This window comes from Antechinus flavipes, chromosome 5 (assembly GCF_016432865.1).
Source record: "Antechinus flavipes isolate AdamAnt ecotype Samford, QLD, Australia chromosome 5, AdamAnt_v2, whole genome shotgun sequence".
NCBI classification, from domain to species: Eukaryota; Metazoa; Chordata; class Mammalia; order Dasyuromorphia; family Dasyuridae; genus Antechinus; species Antechinus flavipes.
In genome coordinates, this window is record NC_067402.1 from 135,861,480 (window position 1) to 135,880,509 (window position 19,030).

General features: G+C 34.4%; 1 protein-coding gene across 7 annotated transcripts in view; it reads left to right on the forward strand.

Annotated features, from left to right (window-relative positions):
- The window catches only part of DOCK4 (dedicator of cytokinesis 4), a 506,986-nt gene extending 488,509 nt beyond the window's left edge, over nt 1-18,477 (forward strand). For 2 of the 7 annotated variants that reach the window (XM_052001087.1, XM_052001088.1), the window contains 9 exons: nt 2,559-2,678; nt 3,063-3,184; nt 3,517-3,637; nt 5,145-5,226; nt 5,444-5,553; nt 7,997-8,069; nt 9,889-10,002; nt 12,655-12,716; nt 15,856-18,477. In XM_052001087.1, coding sequence (XP_051857047.1) covers nt 2,559-2,678; nt 3,063-3,184; nt 3,517-3,637; nt 5,145-5,226; nt 5,444-5,553; nt 7,997-8,069; nt 9,889-10,002; nt 12,655-12,716; nt 15,856-16,281 — 1,230 coding nt within the window. In that variant the 3' untranslated portion in view covers nt 16,282-18,477. Of the gene's footprint in view, nt 1-2,558; nt 2,679-3,062; nt 3,185-3,516; nt 3,638-5,144; nt 5,227-5,443; nt 5,554-7,996; nt 8,070-9,888; nt 10,003-12,654; nt 12,717-15,855 lie in introns of those variants that run through there. The other 5 variants (XM_052001089.1, XM_052001090.1, XM_052001092.1 and 2 more) reach the window with 5 other exon arrangements.
- Nucleotides 18,478-19,030: the final 553 nt, after the last annotated feature.

A 19,030-nucleotide genomic window follows, 5' to 3' on the forward strand; every position in this document is an offset into this window, starting at 1 on the left:
ATTGATGTGTGATAACTTTTAAAAAATATTCCAGGATTTCTTTGGTTGCCTAGATACATATCAGAGACAATCTCCATGAAAGTTCTAACCAAGTCTTTCATCATGGCTTGATGTATAGCTCAAAGGCTATAATCACAGAATAGAAGCTTTGGTAGACCTTACCAAGCTGGATAAGGCTTGGGTATAGATAGGCTGGTGAGCCCACATGTTTACCATTGCAGGACAAGTTTAGCCCAGTTCAGGAAGATCTGTCACCAGAATTTTTGACATAAAGAGATGGGATTTTTCTAGGTATGAGTAACTCATGAAATAATCTACTAAGACACATTTGCTATTTGCCTCAGGAAGAAGTTTAACCACAGTGTGGTCCATGGATCTAGAAGTAGTAAAGCACATTGTTGTTTTTGCATCTTCTTAGTCACATCTGATTATTTGTGATCCCAATTGGGGTTTTCTTTGCAAAGATACTAGAGTGCTTTGCCATTTCCTTCTCCAGCTCATTTTACAGATACAGACCTGAGTCCAAAAGGATTAAATGACTTGCCCAAACTCACACAGCTAGTAAGTGTCAGAAAACAGATTTAAACTCATCAAGAGGAGCCTTCCTAGACCAAGAGGTCTTTTTATTGCACTACCTCGCTGTATATTTGGATTGCCATTTCTTATCTGTTATTGTGTATCACACTATCTCCATTTTCTCTGCCCTTTTCAAAATAAAAGTAAATTGAATAGTGACTAGGCTGAATAATCTTAATGGCCACATCTAGGAAAGGAAAAGGTTAAACCACAATGCCTTCTGAGACCCTCTCCTGATCCCAATGTCAACAGATTTTCAGGCACTTGAGCCTTTTGAATGCTTTGCTATAGAAATCACATCAACCTTCCACCAGTTTTTGTAGAGGTTTTTAACTAGTGATCCATGAACTTATTCTCAAACAATATTTTGATTTCCTTTGCAATCCTTTATATTTTGTTTTATGTATTTTAAACTTGATTCTGAGAAAGGATAGAGAGGTTTCACCAAACTACCCAAGGGAGTGCATGACACAAAAAGATTAAGAAACTAAAGTATTTTTCAGTTTTTTTCAAATAGTCCCCCAAATATGAATTTTCAAAATTGTTTAATTTTTTTTAACAAAAGAACGGATTAACCCAACTGATTTTTCTTTAAAATATTATCTTTTGAGGAATAAGATAGCATTAAATGACATGTTTTCAATCCAGATATTACAACATTGAATTCTCATCTGATGAGGATTTTTTTTTTTTTTTTTGGCAAGAGAAAGTAGTTGAGCACATTTGAGACATTTGTGGATTAGAAAATGCTTGGAAAATGTAACCCTGATTCACTTGAGATTCTCTTAAGCTTTGTATGCTACTAGAGTTCCTATTAAGAATGATGAATTATATCTTCCAGGCTTCCATGTACCAAAGCTTTAAAAATAAAATACTAAAAGTGAAGGAAATAATTGATTTTAAATTCTACTTCAAAAAATTGTTTATTTGACCAGTTGAGCATATTTGAAAAATAATGATGGAATAGCCTATCAATATCAAGGCAATTCAGTATTATCCATAACTGAACAAAAGACATTATAATTATGTGTTTTCATTTGCCTATTGATAGGCCTTTCTTGTATTTTTTTAAAGGTAGTAGAGCTGATCTTTTTTTTAAAGTAGAAAATAAGTGTGTATGTATACACACACACACACACACACACACACGCATATGAAACTGTAACATGGTAGGTAAAGAGAGCCTTCTTTGGAGTCAAAAATAGCTAGGTTCAAGACTCACATCTGATATATTTTGGTCATGTGTTCTGGGCAATTCTTCTAATTTAAATATCTCCAACAGCTCTTTAAAGCTATAAACTTTGGAGAAGGTAGAGGTTTGCTTTGGTAGAGGGACCTTCCTTAGCAGAAATTTATTATCCTAGAAATTCTTAAAGTGTTCCAAAAACTCTTTCAGGAGTATGAAAGGTCAAAGATGCTAGCATATAATAATAATACCAAGATGTTTTAATTTCTAATATGGTAAATAGCAGCATATATAACCCACATAAACAAAAAAATCTTTGGAGGGTCCTCAGTAGTTTTTAAGAGTGTAATTAAAGGGATTCCAAAAATAAAAAGTTTAAGAATGTTGTCCCATATCAATAAAATAACAGATAAAATCTCAATCCTACTTAGACCCATATATGGATTTTTAAATCAAGAGAGAAAATTAGTTACTGTTATTTTTTTTCCATTTTTCTCCTTTTTAACAATTCTGAGATGAAAAGAAACTAAAAAAAATGTTAAGAATCTGATGGTTACAGAGAGTGAAATGTTGAGAGCAGTCTCATCTTTCCTGTGGTAAGGAATGCCCAATGCCTCCCAGCAGCTATTCCTGCCCAACTCTTCCTGCACTCACCAAAAAATAAATATCCTTTCCCTGTTGACAGTGATATGGGCTTATGTTGATTAATTAAATAATGGGCCACGTTGATTAATATGGTTTGAGGTAATAACTTAGAACTGTGTTTCATTGATGAATGTTTTCTTTTATTATAAAGGCACAGATTCTAGAATTTGGTTTAGCAGTACATGAGAAGTTTGTACCTCAGGATATGAGGCCTTTGCATAAAAAGCTGGTTGATCAATTCTTCGTGATGAAGTCAAGCTTGGGTATACAGGTATGTACACAAAAAGTCTCACACAAGTTAGCCATGGAAGGACAATGAGTCTGATTAATGTGATTTGCTTTTTAGTTGAAGAGAGGATTAAACAACCAATAGTGACATCTTTTGGTCATTCTGTTATACTACACTCTTGTACAGCGAAAATCTCAACTGCTAAGTCTTCTCACCATGTTCACATTTTTACCAAAATAAGGTTGGGGTAGAGGGTGCTCTTAATCATAATGATGCAAACTTATCCTAATATCCCTAAATATTATGATAAATTTTTACTTAAAAATAGAATTCGTAGATAATGGATTGAAATGCTTTCTTACAAATTACTTTGCTCATTTGATTACAGTTCTAAAATAGCATTTCTTTTTCCTAATCTCTCCTTAGGAGTTCTCTGCATGTATTCAAGCCAGTCCTGTCCATTTCCCTAATGGAAGTCCTCGAGTCTGTAGAAACTCAGCACCTGCTTCTATGAGTCCAGATGGTGCAAGAGTAATTCCTAGACGTAGGTAAGTTGGAGACTGAATTATTTTATATTTCAAGTCATTGGCATTTTCACAAGATGTTCTGGAACAATTCTCTCATTCTTTATGGCATAATTTATCAAATACACTCTTTCTTAATGAAATAATTAACCTACAAGGCAACTGCAAACATCTGTCAGTGGTAAAATAGCAACAGCATGAGAAATAAATAAATTCAAACGTTTGACTCTGTTTGGATAAATGTGAGATGACAAAATGTGATGTATACTTTTTTCTTTCAGTTTTATGCCATACCAGCATATGATAAAGTACAATTCCAAGACTGAGTTAACAACCATTTTTCCCCTCTGTAACAGCCCATTAAGTTACCCAGCTGTCAACCGATATTCTTCCTCTTCATTGTCTTCACAAGCCTCTGCCGAAGTAAGCAATATCACAGGGCAATCAGAAAGCTCTGATGAAGTCTTTAACATGCAGGTAATATCAGTTATTTCTTTGATCATAATTATATATTCATTGCTCCCCTTCACCTCTCCCCCCTCAAACCCCAATTACAGAATTTCCTAATCATTTTGTTATATCAGAAGTGTAAACATGAGAGCAAGCAGTTATCTTAGTGCAAGAGTTAATAATAATGGTGATAATAATTATAAGAACAACTGGTGACTCTATAACATTTTAGAGTTTGCAGAATACTTTACTTATATTTTAAGGCCTTCTAACAGTATTATTCTCTTTGGGATAATGGAAAGTATTTCTTCCAAAATTGCCCCTGTCTGCTGTGAGAAAGCATGTCCCTACAGTAAGGAAAACCTAATAAAGCTATGTCTTGGTAAGCTTGGATACCTCTTTATCATTTTGTTCTTTGGTGATATCCACACTAGATATCTCAGAATAAACTGGAAAGATGGATATTCTTAATATTTTAAGTGGTCTTTTTTCACATGACAAAATTGGGAGTTTGGGGGGGAGGAGGTTTCTATATGAAAAAACATTACAACCTAGTGTAGCCTTGTCAATTTATGTAGTCAAAGTTCATCAATGTTGACTGTTAGCCTCTTATATATATACATATATATATTTACATATATATATGTGAATGTGGGGAGTGATGAAAAGATGTATGTACTGCAAAATCAGCTGCGTGAAGCATGACATCTGTCCCTTTTGATTACTTTATCATCTGACCATGTGGTATAGTGGGAAACCCAATGGAATCAAAGGTTCTGGGTTCAAATCCTGGTTTTGCCATGTACTACCTGTGTGACCAAGTTAATTAGCCTCTCTAAACCTCAGTTTCCTCTATAAGATTAGAAGGTTGCTTCGGACTAATGAAAAATTCTAAACTAATGAATAATCTTAAGAAATCCACCAAAATTCAGTTTGTTGTAGTTCCAAAAGAGCCTGGTCTAAAGTTGAACTTTTAACAATTTATGGGCGGGGGGCAACTTTATCAATCAAATTAATGCAGTAAAATTACCAAGAGAATAAAACAATTTTATTCTCTTAAGCAGTTGAAACAAGCCAGCAGCACTCATGTACAAGCCCCAAAATCAATTCAGTCCAAAAACCACATAAGTATCTGCTGTGTGCAGAGCACTGTTCTAGGAGACAAACAAAGTTTTGATAAAACAACCTCTAGCCAAATAGGAATGTCATTTCAGATATAATATTTAAAACACATTTTTATCAATTTGCAAAATCAGATTCCACAAGGATCCCTAACAGACAAAACTTTGAGCTATGGTATTAACAGTAATGAAATTTTATTTATTTTAAAGCATTGAATAGTTCCTAATTCAAACTCCTTTCTTCAATAATTCTGAATTAATAACATTTTACAGTATTAAAAAGGGGTCTTTTCATTTAAGATAACATGCTAACTTTTAAAAAATATCGAGTTGTGTTTAGCCGTTATAAAGCATTTCTGTATTTTTTAAAGCCTGTAAGCATAGCTTGATAACAACTTCCCATGTATTTCCAGCCAAGTCCATCTACCTCAAGCTTGAGTTCTACTCATTCTGCTTCACCTAACGTGACCAGCTCAGCCCCATCCAGTGCCAGAGGTCAGTGCCAGAGTAGGAGGTGGAAATGACATTGCCCAGATATCCCTTCGTGCCCTAGTAAACTCCTCCTTCAGGACCCTTCACTCTGCAGAGAAAATACGGGTCTTACTTCGGAGAGAGTAGGGAATTCAAGAAGGGGTTTCCCCTCTGAATGCATCCTAATACCCACTCCCCTCCCCACCAGACTGACCATCTCGCCTTCTTTTTTTCCTTCTAGCCTCCCCTCTCCTGTCTGACAAACACAAACATTCCAGAGAAAACTCTTGCTTGTCTCCTAGAGAGAGACCATGCAGTGCCATCTATCCTACTCCCACGGAGCCTTCACAGGTAGCACTCATGGGAATGGGAGGCTTAGTTAACCAGGTGCAAGGGAAAAGGTAATCATCTAATGTTGGACTGCTTAAAACCACTGGTTTTTCTCCAGAGAAGCTGACTTGAGCTTCTGTAAGGCAATGTCACAGGCAAAACAGGGTTGGAACAAAATGCCAAATTTGATTGCATATAATGTACAAATTGTATTCTCTCTGCACAAAGCCTGAGAGTTCCTTTTTGCTCATATTAGCAATCAAAATACATATAGTCTGGCCAAAAGAACAAGGAGGGAAATAAAGTTTCTGACCTTGATTTTATCCTTTTTGTCATAGCCTCCCAACTTCATGCAGCTTTTAATGTTTTTAAAATGTGGTATGTGTGTTATACATCGTTTAAGGTGCCTTTCATGAATTAGAATGACATCCAGAGGAAAGTGATGAAGATGAGGAGTATGGATTTTAGACACTGGATTTACTGGGGAATAGAATTATTTTCATTTGAAATATTTCCATAGCAAAAAAGGTATTCATTTTGTTGTTTAGCCTCAAAAGTCATCAGTGGGGGAAGCTGCAGAAAGGGTGCTTTCATTTTAGTGCTAAGAAAAAAAGCACTAATAAATTAGAACTATTTAACAACGTTAGAACATGTCTCCTCAGAAGGTGATGGGTTTTTCCCTTCATTGGAAAGCTTCAAGCAGAGGCTGGATAACCCTATGTCTGGGAATCCTTTAAGGAGATTCTCATTCAGCTATTGGTGAGCTTAACCTCTCAATTCCCTTTTGAACTCTTGAGATTCTGGGATTTTAGCCTCATTTGGAAATACACTACTTAATTATCTCTAATCTGTTTAAATTTGATGGGACAGAGTCATATTTGTCTTTGTGACATCCAGAAACAATAGAGGTGAGATCATCATAATTCAGGAAAAAATATTTTAAAATCCTCCCTCTCCTTTTTTCTTTCAATAAGTATTTATTCTAGCTATGGAACTTTGGCCCTGGGAATAAAGACAAAATGAAACAGTTCCTGGCTTCAAGAATGTACATTTTGGGAGGCAAAGGGAGTGAAAGTAGAGAGATGTCTTTTCTGACTGTTTTCCTACCCTGGATATGAAGAAATTTTGGTGGGATTAAGGAACCTGAAGATAATTTGAGAATTGTAACATGGTGAAAAGTTGAAGATTTACAATACCTTTTGTTTGGTCTTACAAATTATGGGGGGTAAATTTAATCTCTGAACATGTGGCAAGTAAAATATGAGTAAATTCTAAATCATTTCTACCTTTTAACAGAAATAGTGGGTTTTATTTTTTTCCATGCATCTTTTTTCCCCCCCCATATTATTTTCCCAGGGAACAGCAACTGAAAAGAGAGATTTGATTTGTAATTGGTTCATTCGTGCTGATTATGTAATATTCTTGTAATCCCAAGTCACCTCATCTGTAATACTCTGGTATCTTTCAGAAATTATGTCTGAGTACATTTGGCTGAACTAGCTAATCATTTTTATTTCCCTTTGTCATTTGATGTTGCAAGGGAATTTCAATGTTGTTCCATCTGCTCAAGGAAAATGCTGCCAACGTAAAGGACTCAGAAAGTCATGGATACTTGAAATCTCGAGTCCTTCCCCGGTGAAATTATATTCTGTATGACACAACAAAAAACTCCTAAATCATGTCTTTTGCCATGTTTTATCTATTTTTGAGGTTATATATTCTAACTTTTAATATATAAGCTTTCTAACTCTTTTGAAATAAAATCTATTCAACAGAAATATTAAAGCCAATATTTATCTTTAATTCTCATTTGAATTTTATTTTCTATAGTATCATATACTCTTATTTATAAATTGTTCTATTGTTTAACTTATACTTAACATTGACTTCCAGAAAAATCAATCTATTTATAAAATTTTAATTGATTTTTCTTTTACATTTTTGCCAAATATTTCTTTCTACTCTATTAACCAGAGGACCATTCTTTGTCACAAAGAAGAAAAAAAAAAAGGAATCAACTCTTTTTCAACAGAATCTGATCATATATGTAGTATTCTACACCCAAAGTCCTCCCCCCATTTTTGAAAGGAAGGAGAGTTGTTTTCTCATTTCTTCCTTAAGGCCTAGATTGGACATTAAAATTGTATAGCATTTACTTCCATTCCAAAATATATTTAAATGCTAATTTTGTTGCTATTTCTACTTAGACCAATCCAACTTCTGAATATTATTTTTCCTTTCTGAAAACAAATGCATTATCTTTCTTTCATTTTTGTGGGGGGGGTTGCTTTTGTTTTGGCTTTTTTTCCTAAAGCATAACCAGATTCTTTGTTTCTAGGTTCTTTGTACTATATTTTAAATTATTTGGAATCAAGTTCAGTTGTGAGATATTACGTTCTAAAGAGTGTTATAAGGCAGGATGTTCTATTGCGTTATAAAACATTAAATTCTCCTGAATTTCCAGAGGATGCTGTTTAATCATATTGGAGATGGTCCTTTGCCACGAAGTGACCCTAATCTTTCTGCACCTGATAAAGGTGGGTCTAAACTTAGTTTATCTGTTAGAATTTTTCTTGTCTTCTGTGTATCTAATGTGGAATTTCCTTACCCTTGCACTTAGTGAAATATTGTTAAGAGTCAAAACTGTTTTTCTCTTGAGAGATGATTATGATCCTTACAATTTGTTTTCATATTAAAGTTTGAATATATGTACAAAGAGCAAAAAAAGCAATCCACAGTTAGTGGCTTTCTGCTGGTGCCTTAATGGAAGAAAATGGAAAATCTCTGTTCTTTAACAATAATAAAAGGTTGCCAATGTGGTTACTCGTTTGCTATAGAAAGAGAGGTAACTTTCTAGATTGATTTCATACTTCCAATTCTTTGTCTCTATTGCAAAATACTGTCTCCCAGCCTCATCTGTTGTTTGCAGTGACACTGGCTTAGCTCTCTGTGCAATTAAATGGTATTTAAAAATTATAATCCAGTGCATAATGGAATGTGCTTTGTCTGAAAGTCACTTGAAAAAGAAGCACATTCTTAGTTGCAAATAGCATATTAGCATCAATCTGTATGGCACAGCACAGAATGAAATGCAGATTAAACATGTCCTCCTCATCTATTTGGGAATAAAAATGGCCTTTCAGGAAATCACCCATTTGCTTCTTTCAGGGTCAAGTTTCAAATGTAGAAGAGGTCCACAGGCAAATGAATCAAGAGCCTTTAATGGAAATGTCCTTGCTGAAATGCATTTTAATTGCCCTTCATTAAGAACATAGCTCCTATTTTCATTTGAATGTACTAGCAAATGAATATAAAACTTTTCAGTACAAATCACAGATCCCTTAGGTCCTGACCAAGAAGAATTTAAAAGCTGAAAATGTCACTTTGATACAAATCCAATAGTGGATGACGAAGGTTGAATTGAGAGATGTAAGATTGTTCACTTCCATTTGCAAAGTTATTTCAAAAAAAAGTGGCTGGACTTTTAAAAATGATTTTCAAATAGATGTCCACGTAATTATTTGTGGTACTCATAGCTGTCTGTTCCTAATCCATGAGATTTAAATCCTTGAAGTTGCCAGGAGATGGCAGTGTCTGTATAGGCAGCTTTCCGTGAGATCTGTTGAACTCATTTTGTTTTTGAAACCAGGTTGTATGTATATGTTATGTATTACATATGTATACATATATGTGTGTCACATAACATGAAAGAGAGAGAGAGTTTTTGTTTTATTGTCCTCAATATGCTTATTCAAGATTTCAACATCTTTCTGGAAATTAGAGCCATTTCATCAGCCAATCAGAGAGTGTGGAGTAATGAACAATAATATCCTTTTTGTTCACCATCATCTCTGTGACCCATCACAATTCATTTAGGAATTTTTCTGAAAGCCCAGGGCTTACCTGACCTCTAAGAGAATATGATACAGTTATTTTTATTGTCTATCATGACCCCCCCCCCCCTTTTTTTTAAATAGCACTGCCCACCAGTTGGGATGTTAGCATTTCATCGCTTCTCCTTTAGGGTACTATTTGCCAAGAAAGTTTCATAAGAAATCAAGTTTTAAAATAGTCTCAAGGATATGTCTGCCATCTGTTATCAAGCAACTAAACAGTTTCTGATTCTCAACAAGCTCTATTGGATAGCTAAATTGAAATGAAGAGAAATACTATCGCCAAATTAAATGTCAATTGCAAGTGTAAGTAGCCCATGAAATAATGGCTTGGTATTCAGTAGATTTCTTAGTGTTTTTTTTGTTTTTGGATAGTTCTAACTTTCTCCAGGTAATAAAGACTTATTAAGTCACAAAGAAGAGCTGGAAACTTGTGTATTTCAGCTTTCTTATTCCCTTCCAGCTGTGAATCCCACCCCTAGCAGCTGGAGCCTGGACAGTGGGAAAGAAGCCAAGAACATGTTGGATAGTGGGAAACTTATCTCTCCCCCTGTCCCTCCAAGACCCACACAAACTGGTGGGTATTTGAGCCATCACTTCTGTAAAAATACTTTTTACTAACCACTCCTCCCTATTCTGAATTACTCAGAGAAAGATAGGTGGTCATTTTCTGAGAATGAAAACCTGAAGAGGTCACTTGTTTTCTAACGTTACTCCTCCTACTCTGAGCTCCTATTCTTCTATAAATATTGAAGAAAATCAATATTAGAACAAACCAAGAACCTTTTAGCCCAGCAGCATTCTGCTTCTGACTCAGACATTTGTAGAAAAGTGACACCCTCCATAATGTCATCGTCAAAAATTAAGAGATGTCACCTAACCTAACTAACTCATCTCCATCTCATTATCCAACTGGTTCCTATCAAATTTGATACTAATTCAGTTAATTTTTTCCTAATTTTATTCTGATACCGTTAGTCATTACAAAATCCAGCAGTTGTTGGTCAACTATAAAGAATACTTTGCACGTAGCAGGATTGATAGTTATAACAATAATCATTTATTTATTGATTGTTTACTAGAGAGTCCTTCTATATGAAGTTTTATGAAACTTCATTTTGTTTCATGATAACTAAGGTTACACTTTGTTAATTTTCTGAAATGATCCCCATGGCATTTGATAAATTCTAGAATTTTTTTTAAAAGCAAACAAACATAATTTCATATTGGTGTGAATTGTGAATATTTCATATTCACACTTGTGTGTGTTTCCCACACACACAAGTACTCTGCTCTTCTGTCAAGGCAGGAAGATTCCTAAAAAAAAAATCTATAACAGATTCTTTTAAAATGGCTCTTGTATGATTTAACAGCTAGACTAACAGCTTGTGTTTCTGATGCAGCAATCTATTGTCCTACTTCAGGCTAAGGCATAGGAAAGCTAATTTGAAAGCACAGCTCTAAAGATGAGTTTTTAGTCTCCTGAGAACTTGATTTTTCAAATAAGATATACATTAACTTCAGACATGACCCTTATAGGGTAGAGGCAAGGTGAAAGATTGGGAACTGAAGACTAGGATTCCCCCCCCCCCCCGCCCAAAATCTTGTACTTAATAATTCTATTTATAAATTACCCATGTTAATTTTCTGAGAATTAAAAACTGAGGGCAGTTATTTTCTTATGTTCCCTCTTCTACTCTGAGTTCTGATCGTAAGTCAAGTATACGCAGGTATTATTATCATTCATTCAAACTTATGACTATTGCTAGAATTACTTCTTTTGGTAGGAAAGTCACCATAATATTGTTACTAAAATGATATTTCAAATCATTTCAGCAAATACATTGAAATGCATTTCTGGTGTCTCCTAGTAATTTTTATTATCTCACACAATCTAATGGTGACATTTATTTAGCTTTCACTTTGGCCAATGGACAACTTAGAACAAACGAGGGACTTCACAGGTTAGTTAGCCTAAGTTCAGACCTGACCTATAGTCAAGAGATCTACATTTCCTTCTGCATAGATTACATATCTAATTTGTTGTGAAGTTTCCATTTGTGTTTGCTATTGTGCGGATCTATAGCTGTATGTATTTCTTCTTGTAAGTCATGAATAGTTTTGTTATAATTCATTGAACAGAGTATACTTAAAAGATCAGTTATTCTAAAATAATGTGTAACAATACTTGAGTATAAAAGGATCTGACAAGTAATTATGAACCCATCACATTATATCAGATTATGACTGTCCATCTACAATTAAGTATTGTGAGTTGTGGTTTGAGCGAAAACTAAAAGATCTCTGGGATAAAGAATCAACCTTAATATGGTTTTATTGTAAATGTTTTTGTGAGCAGTAAAGAGAGAGGTCTGTCTTGCTGTGCTAGAGAGTATGAAGTATTAATTAAATTAATTTATTTAAATTAATTAAATTTATATGTAAATGTATATATTTATATAAATAAAACTAAATTAATTTAATAAATTAAATTAAATGTAGACTATTGCCTATGTACCTCAAAACACACACAACTTTTTTTTAAGTAGAGGAAAGCAGTGTGATCAGAAATGCTAGTTATTAATATTTTAGCATCAAAGGAGAATCTAACTAGTAGAGAGACTAGTTCAAGCTTTACAGTTTCCTACCAAGTTTGTCATTTCATGTTTGAAAAACTTAGAGGATGATGTACAGTCCTGGCTGTAAATGTGTGAAACACAAATGATATATATTCATCTTTCTTATATCTCTATAGTTACGTGTATTTTTTTTTTTTTCTGCTGTGTATCTCAGGAGTTTTCCAAAGATGAGGGAAAAGTCATACTGAAGCAAAGGGATTGCTTATGATCCTGCTATAAGCTGCTACATTTCTGGCCTGTGGTTCTCCTTTAGCTGTCCAGGCCACAATGTGGGGTGTCTAAGATACTATCATTTCATCAATAAAACACCATGTTTTCAGGACCTCTAGCTCTTGGACCTTCATGAGTGCAGTGACGTTTTATTGGCAGTTTGTTAATGATAACTCTGTAGCCTTGAAGTTTTGCATATGTTCCCATTTAGGGTCTATTCTAAGCAAATGCTGGTTGTGGCTTAACGTACTAACTTTGGGTATGATAAGAAATGAAGGCTTTTGGTTTGGGGTTTTTTTTTTGGCTCCACAAAAATGGAGAACTACTTGGAATGAATTGTCTAGCTTCGTTGAAATGAAATGAAATCTTTCTGTCTACAGCTTCACCAGCAAGACATGGGACATCAGTTTCTCCCTCTCCTGCTGGGCGATCTCCAATGAAGGTACAGGAACCTGACAAACTTCACACCCCTACTTTCCCTCAGATTCATGACTCTCAGGTGTATACTGGAATCTTCATCCTCGAGCAGATCATTTAGTTCAACAAACAGATATTAAATGCCTTCTAAAAAAAATAAAACACTCACTATATTAAGTATTAGAGATACAAAGATGGAAAATGACAGTTCCTGCTCTTCAGGAGGTTGTTGTTTAATAGGGAGAGAGAAGGCAAAGCAGAATCCTCATGGATACATGCATCAAGGTGGGAAGATACTCAAGCATGAGGAAAAGTTTCCTGTGAAAAATGATTTCTTCCTTATCATAGTTACTTCCTGTACAGGATGAAAATTCAGATCACAGGCATTATTTTCCCAAAACAGTAACAAAGTGTTTCATAAAGGTAAAATAAAGGTATTATTATAATAGGCATTGAATTATAAGAAATGCATATATCAAAAAGAATTGAATTAAGTTGAATGCAAAAGAAGTCAAAAGTCCCTAACCATCTTCAGCAATTTTTAAGTCAAATCAGAGTGAAAAACCAACATAAATTAGAAATCAGGGGGCTATTCTTCGAATCCTACTGGGTCCTTTTTTCTTTCTTTCTTTTCTTTCTTTCTTTTTTTGTTTTTGAAGGGAATGGCATGTTGCGGTGTCTGTTTACTTTTTGTTATGAATTATCCTCATCCATCTTAATAATGCAGCCTATTTTTTTTAATCATTTGAAACAGCCTGCTGGCATGTGAATTAGAAATGCATATTTATGATTGAAAGAAAAGGGAGCCCTGCTCTTCCAAAAGCAGGGAGGAACAATATGGAAAACTTTCAAAAAGATAAGTTTGGATTGCAATGAAGACATAAGCTATTTAAAATTTCAGTACATAAAACATCTACCCTGGAAACCAAAAACTGCCTTCAGTCTCTTAGGACAAATTGAATCAGACAGTATACCAGGATTGTCAATATAATCACTTGATGATATAAGATCTGAGTTTTAGCATAATTGCCTTTTTTTTAAAGAAGCTATTGCAATAAAGGTGAGTATGAGGTTGAAGTGAGAATTTCAAGAGTTTTTGCACTTAAGTATATGAGAATACCCAGGTTTTATATCTCTTCTGCTGATGAGGTGTTTTGAAGTTAATGGGAAAGAGAAAACTTAGCCTCTCCAAACAAATTGTGGCAGGTCAAGGAGACATTGAGTCTTGTGCATTGTTAATAATGCCTGATTGTAGAAGGTAAGGGTCCTCAAAGCAAAACTGGAGGAAATCACAGAGAAATCTGATTTCATTTCTGCTGCTAGACTTTCTACTCTGGTAACTTGCTGGTGAGTTAAATGGTCTCTTATTTTAATTCTGAAGAGATATGTGCAGAATCTGAATCAGACTTTGAGTGGTAGAAGGTTTACAGGTGTTATTTAATGATGAAGTATATGTGTATGTAACACACATATACATAAAATGGTAGAATAGAATTTTTTTAGTTTTTTACATCAAGAGTAGCATTTCATAATACATACATTTTACAACATAGCCCCCACTGGGACAGCCAACCTTGAGGAAGAGAGAATATAATCATGTTTTTATGTTTGCCCTATTACTATTAGCAGAGCTGTAACATATTGACCAGAATTTTAGGCAGACGTGGTATGATAGTCATTATTTGTGATGTTAGGAAAAGTTTTGAATTTTAATTCTGCCTCAGATAGTTCCTAGCTATATGTTCCTGGAGGATGTCACTTAACCATTACTTTTTCAGCTGTAAAAATGGAGGCACCTATCTCACAGAAATATCATGAGGATTGAATGTATTAACATATGCAAAACTTTAAAGTCTTGTGTAAATATTACACCCTAGTTTCAAGTCCTTTCTTTGATATCTCATGGCCATAGGTTGGTAGTACTCAATGTACTTACATGGCTATTGTAATATATTCATTCAGTGATTCACAAATTTTAAATAACTTCATCAATACAGTTTGTTTTATCATCATTCTATGAGATAAATAGTTAAATATTATTATCCCCATTTTATAGATGAGGACACTTAAGGTCTCAGGTTAAAGGACTCGCCCAATGTCATATCAATTATTAAAAGAAGCTACAGCATGAACAATACCTCTGGAAGAGCAAAAAATATCTGAATAAATGTATTTTACTGACTACAGGCATGGTAACATATGTTAGACTCTTATTTAAATAGGGAGAAAATTTTGTAAAGAACAGGTCTGAAATCTATATTAAAATGCCACTAAATATCATGTGTTCTCATTCCATAATTCCATTAGAGGGCACACTGTTACCAAGTTAAAATAATCTGAGTATAAGAATTAGGTCCTAATGACTAGCATTAGCCTACCATGAATTCAGGAGAGGTATATTGTGGTGAAAAAGACCCATGAATTTGGATCTTTTAAAGAGATGATCTTAGGATTTCATATTTATGATGGATAGAATATTCCCTGCCTTCTCACTGGGTAAGGAAGGAGATAAAGAAATTTGAAACTGAAAAAAAATTTTTTAATTCAAAAAGAAAGAATATATAATTACATAGACTGCCTAGAATTGGAGTTTTGTACTAGGACACATTTTTTTTTCTTTTAAAAATACAAAAGATTTCTGAAGAAAGATTACAACTAACCTAGATTGTTGAAATAACAATTTAGAGTGAAAGAAAAAGAAAATAGGTTGAATTTTATGTCATTAACTTTGAAAGTAGAGTCATTCGAACCTTTTGGAATCTTATTTAAAAATAGGGTGGTTGGTTTTTTTCCCCCTACATTTTGTCAGTCATGTGTCCATTGAAATTCCGCATCATTACCTCTATCTCTGAAGGTTCAGGTCTTCCCTCTAGGGCCCCTAAGAGATTTTAGTATTATCCTTTTGTTCCTTTTTTTTAATTCTTTGGTTCTCTTTTGTCTTCCTAATGATGATAATAAAGTTGAGAAGTCTAATCATGTGGGTGATGGAATGAACTAGGAAGTTCCCGTCCAGTTCTAGAGCTTGGTTCCTATGTAGGGAACTTAACAGGCAAAGATGAATGAAAAAAAATATTACAGGCAATTCACTATTGATTTGAAACCGCTTCTCAGACTCTTTGTTTCTCATTCTTTTGTCTTCTCGTTTTCACTTTGCTAATGAACAGGGTTCCATGCAATCATTTACCCCATCTCCAGTGGAGTATCATTCTTCAGGATTAATATCCAACTCGCCAGTTTTGTCGGGAAGTTATAGCAGTGGGATCTCATCTTTGAGCCGCTGTAGCACATCTGAAACTTCAGGCTTTGAAAATCCAGTGAATGAACAAACAGTCAGCTTGTCAACCTACAGTGTGCCTGAAGAGCCAGTGAGGAAGGAAAGCAAAACGCCGCCTCCCTACAGCGTTTATGAACGAACTTTGAGGCGTCCTGCTCCGCTACCTCACAGCCTTTCCATCCCTGTTACTTCGGAGCCCCCAGCCTTGCCACCCAAACCTCTGTTGGCTCGATCAACCAACCTAGAGAACGGCAGCCGGAGGACTGAACAAGTCCCTCGGCCCAGACCTCTTCCTCGGAAGGTCTCTCAATTATAAGTCACTTTTCTATTCCCTCATGATGAATTCTTTACCATTTACAAAGTAATAAAAATATGGTGAGAAGAAATTTAGTGTAGGCACTTTAATATTTTACCCAGATTTTTTTCTTCAAATGAAATAAAACTTGCTTATTAATATTATGTTGCACAATATTAAATAAAATTACTGATCTAGAAGGCCAGATATTACAGGAAGTGTGGTTGAGAGAATTTCATTAAAACATTCTAATTTGAAAGTGGTAAATAGTGATATAGACTTTTTTGTATCTTTTTATGTTTACTTTTTTTACATAGTCTAATCTAAAATCAACACAATGCTGTCATTTGTGTTAAAGTTGTATACTTTTTACTGAATACTTGATACTATAAGAAAGCTTATTTAAATCAGTGCACATTCTAACACAATTGTCCTTATTCTAGAAGACTTCCGTAAATAGGGCTGAAGTTTCTGGCTTTTTCACAAACAGAATGAAAACTGTGCATCATTGGAAAACAGGTTGAAGGCCAGTTACTTGAAGTATATAATATTGAAGGGGTTGCAAGCGTCAAGTTTGAGGAGTATCTTTGTTCTGGAGACAAAACACTCCTTTCAGACTGCTTTTGAAGTTTGACAGCTGTCTACATATGTAAAACTATACTTTGAGGATTCATTGATATCAATTCTCCAGTGTTCTTGTCTCCACTGTATCTCTCTCTCTTTTTTTTAAGGTGCAATTCACTTTCAGTATTCCAACTGCTACCCTAAGCAAAAGACATTGTAGTAATGTTTACTTGGATTTTGTACCTGCTGACTTCAGAAGGTTCTTACATAAAATTGGTCATTGCAGAGGAACAAATGTTCCCGTATTAAATAGGCACAAATGAATGTGTCCCATTAACCAGGATACAGGAATCAATGTTGGACAGTATTAAATCAATACGTGCAAGTGAAGGGATTAAAAAAAAACTCTTCAAGAATATAGATTAGTACGACTACATGGCATCAGAACTTGTAAAAGGAAAAAGCATTATTGACTCTCAATTCTTCACAAAATAAGAAATTTCCTTCCAGCTCTACTTTCTTAACAGTGGAATTTCTCTCATCTAACTAATGATCCCCTTTTTCCTCTGGTTGGAGAAGATACCTGTAGTCCAATCTAGTTTAAACTTCCCAACATAGCATCTGTAGATCTAGCTAGTAATGCTAATGCCCCAGTTGTAGGAGTGTGGAAAAGCACCTTGTATGTAATATGTATTTTGTATCTTTGTTTTTTCTTTAACTGTTTATAACACTCACTTGATAATAGACGTATGAACTGTATTTAAGAATCATACTGTTAAAATATTTTCCCTCTTTTGTTGGGAAGCTCATGTTGGTTTAACTGTGTTTGCTTTTGTCAATAGCTTAAACTGGAAGGTGGTGACCACTTTTTTATATTCTCTCAATGAAACCATCCAGCAGGTATACGCTGTTGAGGCTGGTTATAGAGGTTTTCTATAATAAATGTTCAAGTATTTTTGTACATAACTGGTTAATTTTAATAAGAGATACCATTATGTGTAAAAAAATAAATAAAAGCAAACAGTTGTGTATGCAGTATGATTGTTATAATTATGCCAAATACTTTATGTATGAAAAAGAATATTTGTACATATGTGCTTTTAACAATAATTCTGCCATATTGACTTTACAATTTTGAATGTCAGAAAAAATTAATATATGTTAAAATATTTATGTTTAGTGAAAGTATTCATAATTGAGAAAAGAAACATATGAATTTGAGCTTTGTATCTTGCAAGTTTTTGCAGTCTGAAATTTCTTGAACTTGCTTTTGATTATAACATTTTGTGTTTATAATCACATCCTAAATGATATGGGGAGGTTCCCTTTTTCTGTTGGTATAAAGAAGTAAAGCCTCCCACTTAAATAAGGTGTCCCTGGTAAGATAACAAAGCCTCTCTGATTTCTTTTCCCTGTGTAGTTTTATAGATTTGTTGACTAGTGCTTGAGCACAGTATGAATCAGTGTTATTTGCTCTTGAAGCCATTTTTTTTTATTTCTGGCAGTGAACAGAGTTGTTGAATTTATCATGTGCGTGTATTACTGAAGTCAGCTTTTGCAGCAGATTATTTCATGAGATTCTGTTTACCCAGATGTTCATGTTGGTTGCTGCAGAATGGTAAATATGAAATAAAATTACTTGATTAATCTTAACATTTTTATATTTTGTGTGTGTTTTTGTATAGAGCAGTTCAGCTGTGTAAACCTATCTCCCAGAGTGAATATTTTTGACTAGTCTCTTGAGATAACTGCTTTCTTCTCACGTGAAACAATGCTTCTCATTGTATTACTTTTTTTTTTTCAGCTATACAACTATGTTTGTGGTATAAAGAGGAAAGATGGTGGAAACTTGGGCTTTCTTTTATTTGAGAAGTGGATTAAATGTACCTCTTTAGCTGACCATTAATTAGCCTAACTGGATCCCCTGTTTTACCCTTCAAAACACCAAAAAAAGAAAGAACTCAATGCAAAAATGACAGCCAGCTGCTATGTAAAGCTGCCGACACACCTTCCCTTTGCCAACTGCGACAAACTATGTTTGGGAGCCAGCTGTTTTTAGTCAGTTCCATAAAATTGTGCTAGGAGATGTATTAGGCCAAAAACTGTATGTAAATAAAGCTTTCCTTTTGCTTTATGAGCTGTTCATGTGCCACAAACAAGTTTATTACTCTGAAGTCAATGCTAATCACTCTTGTTTCATAACTTT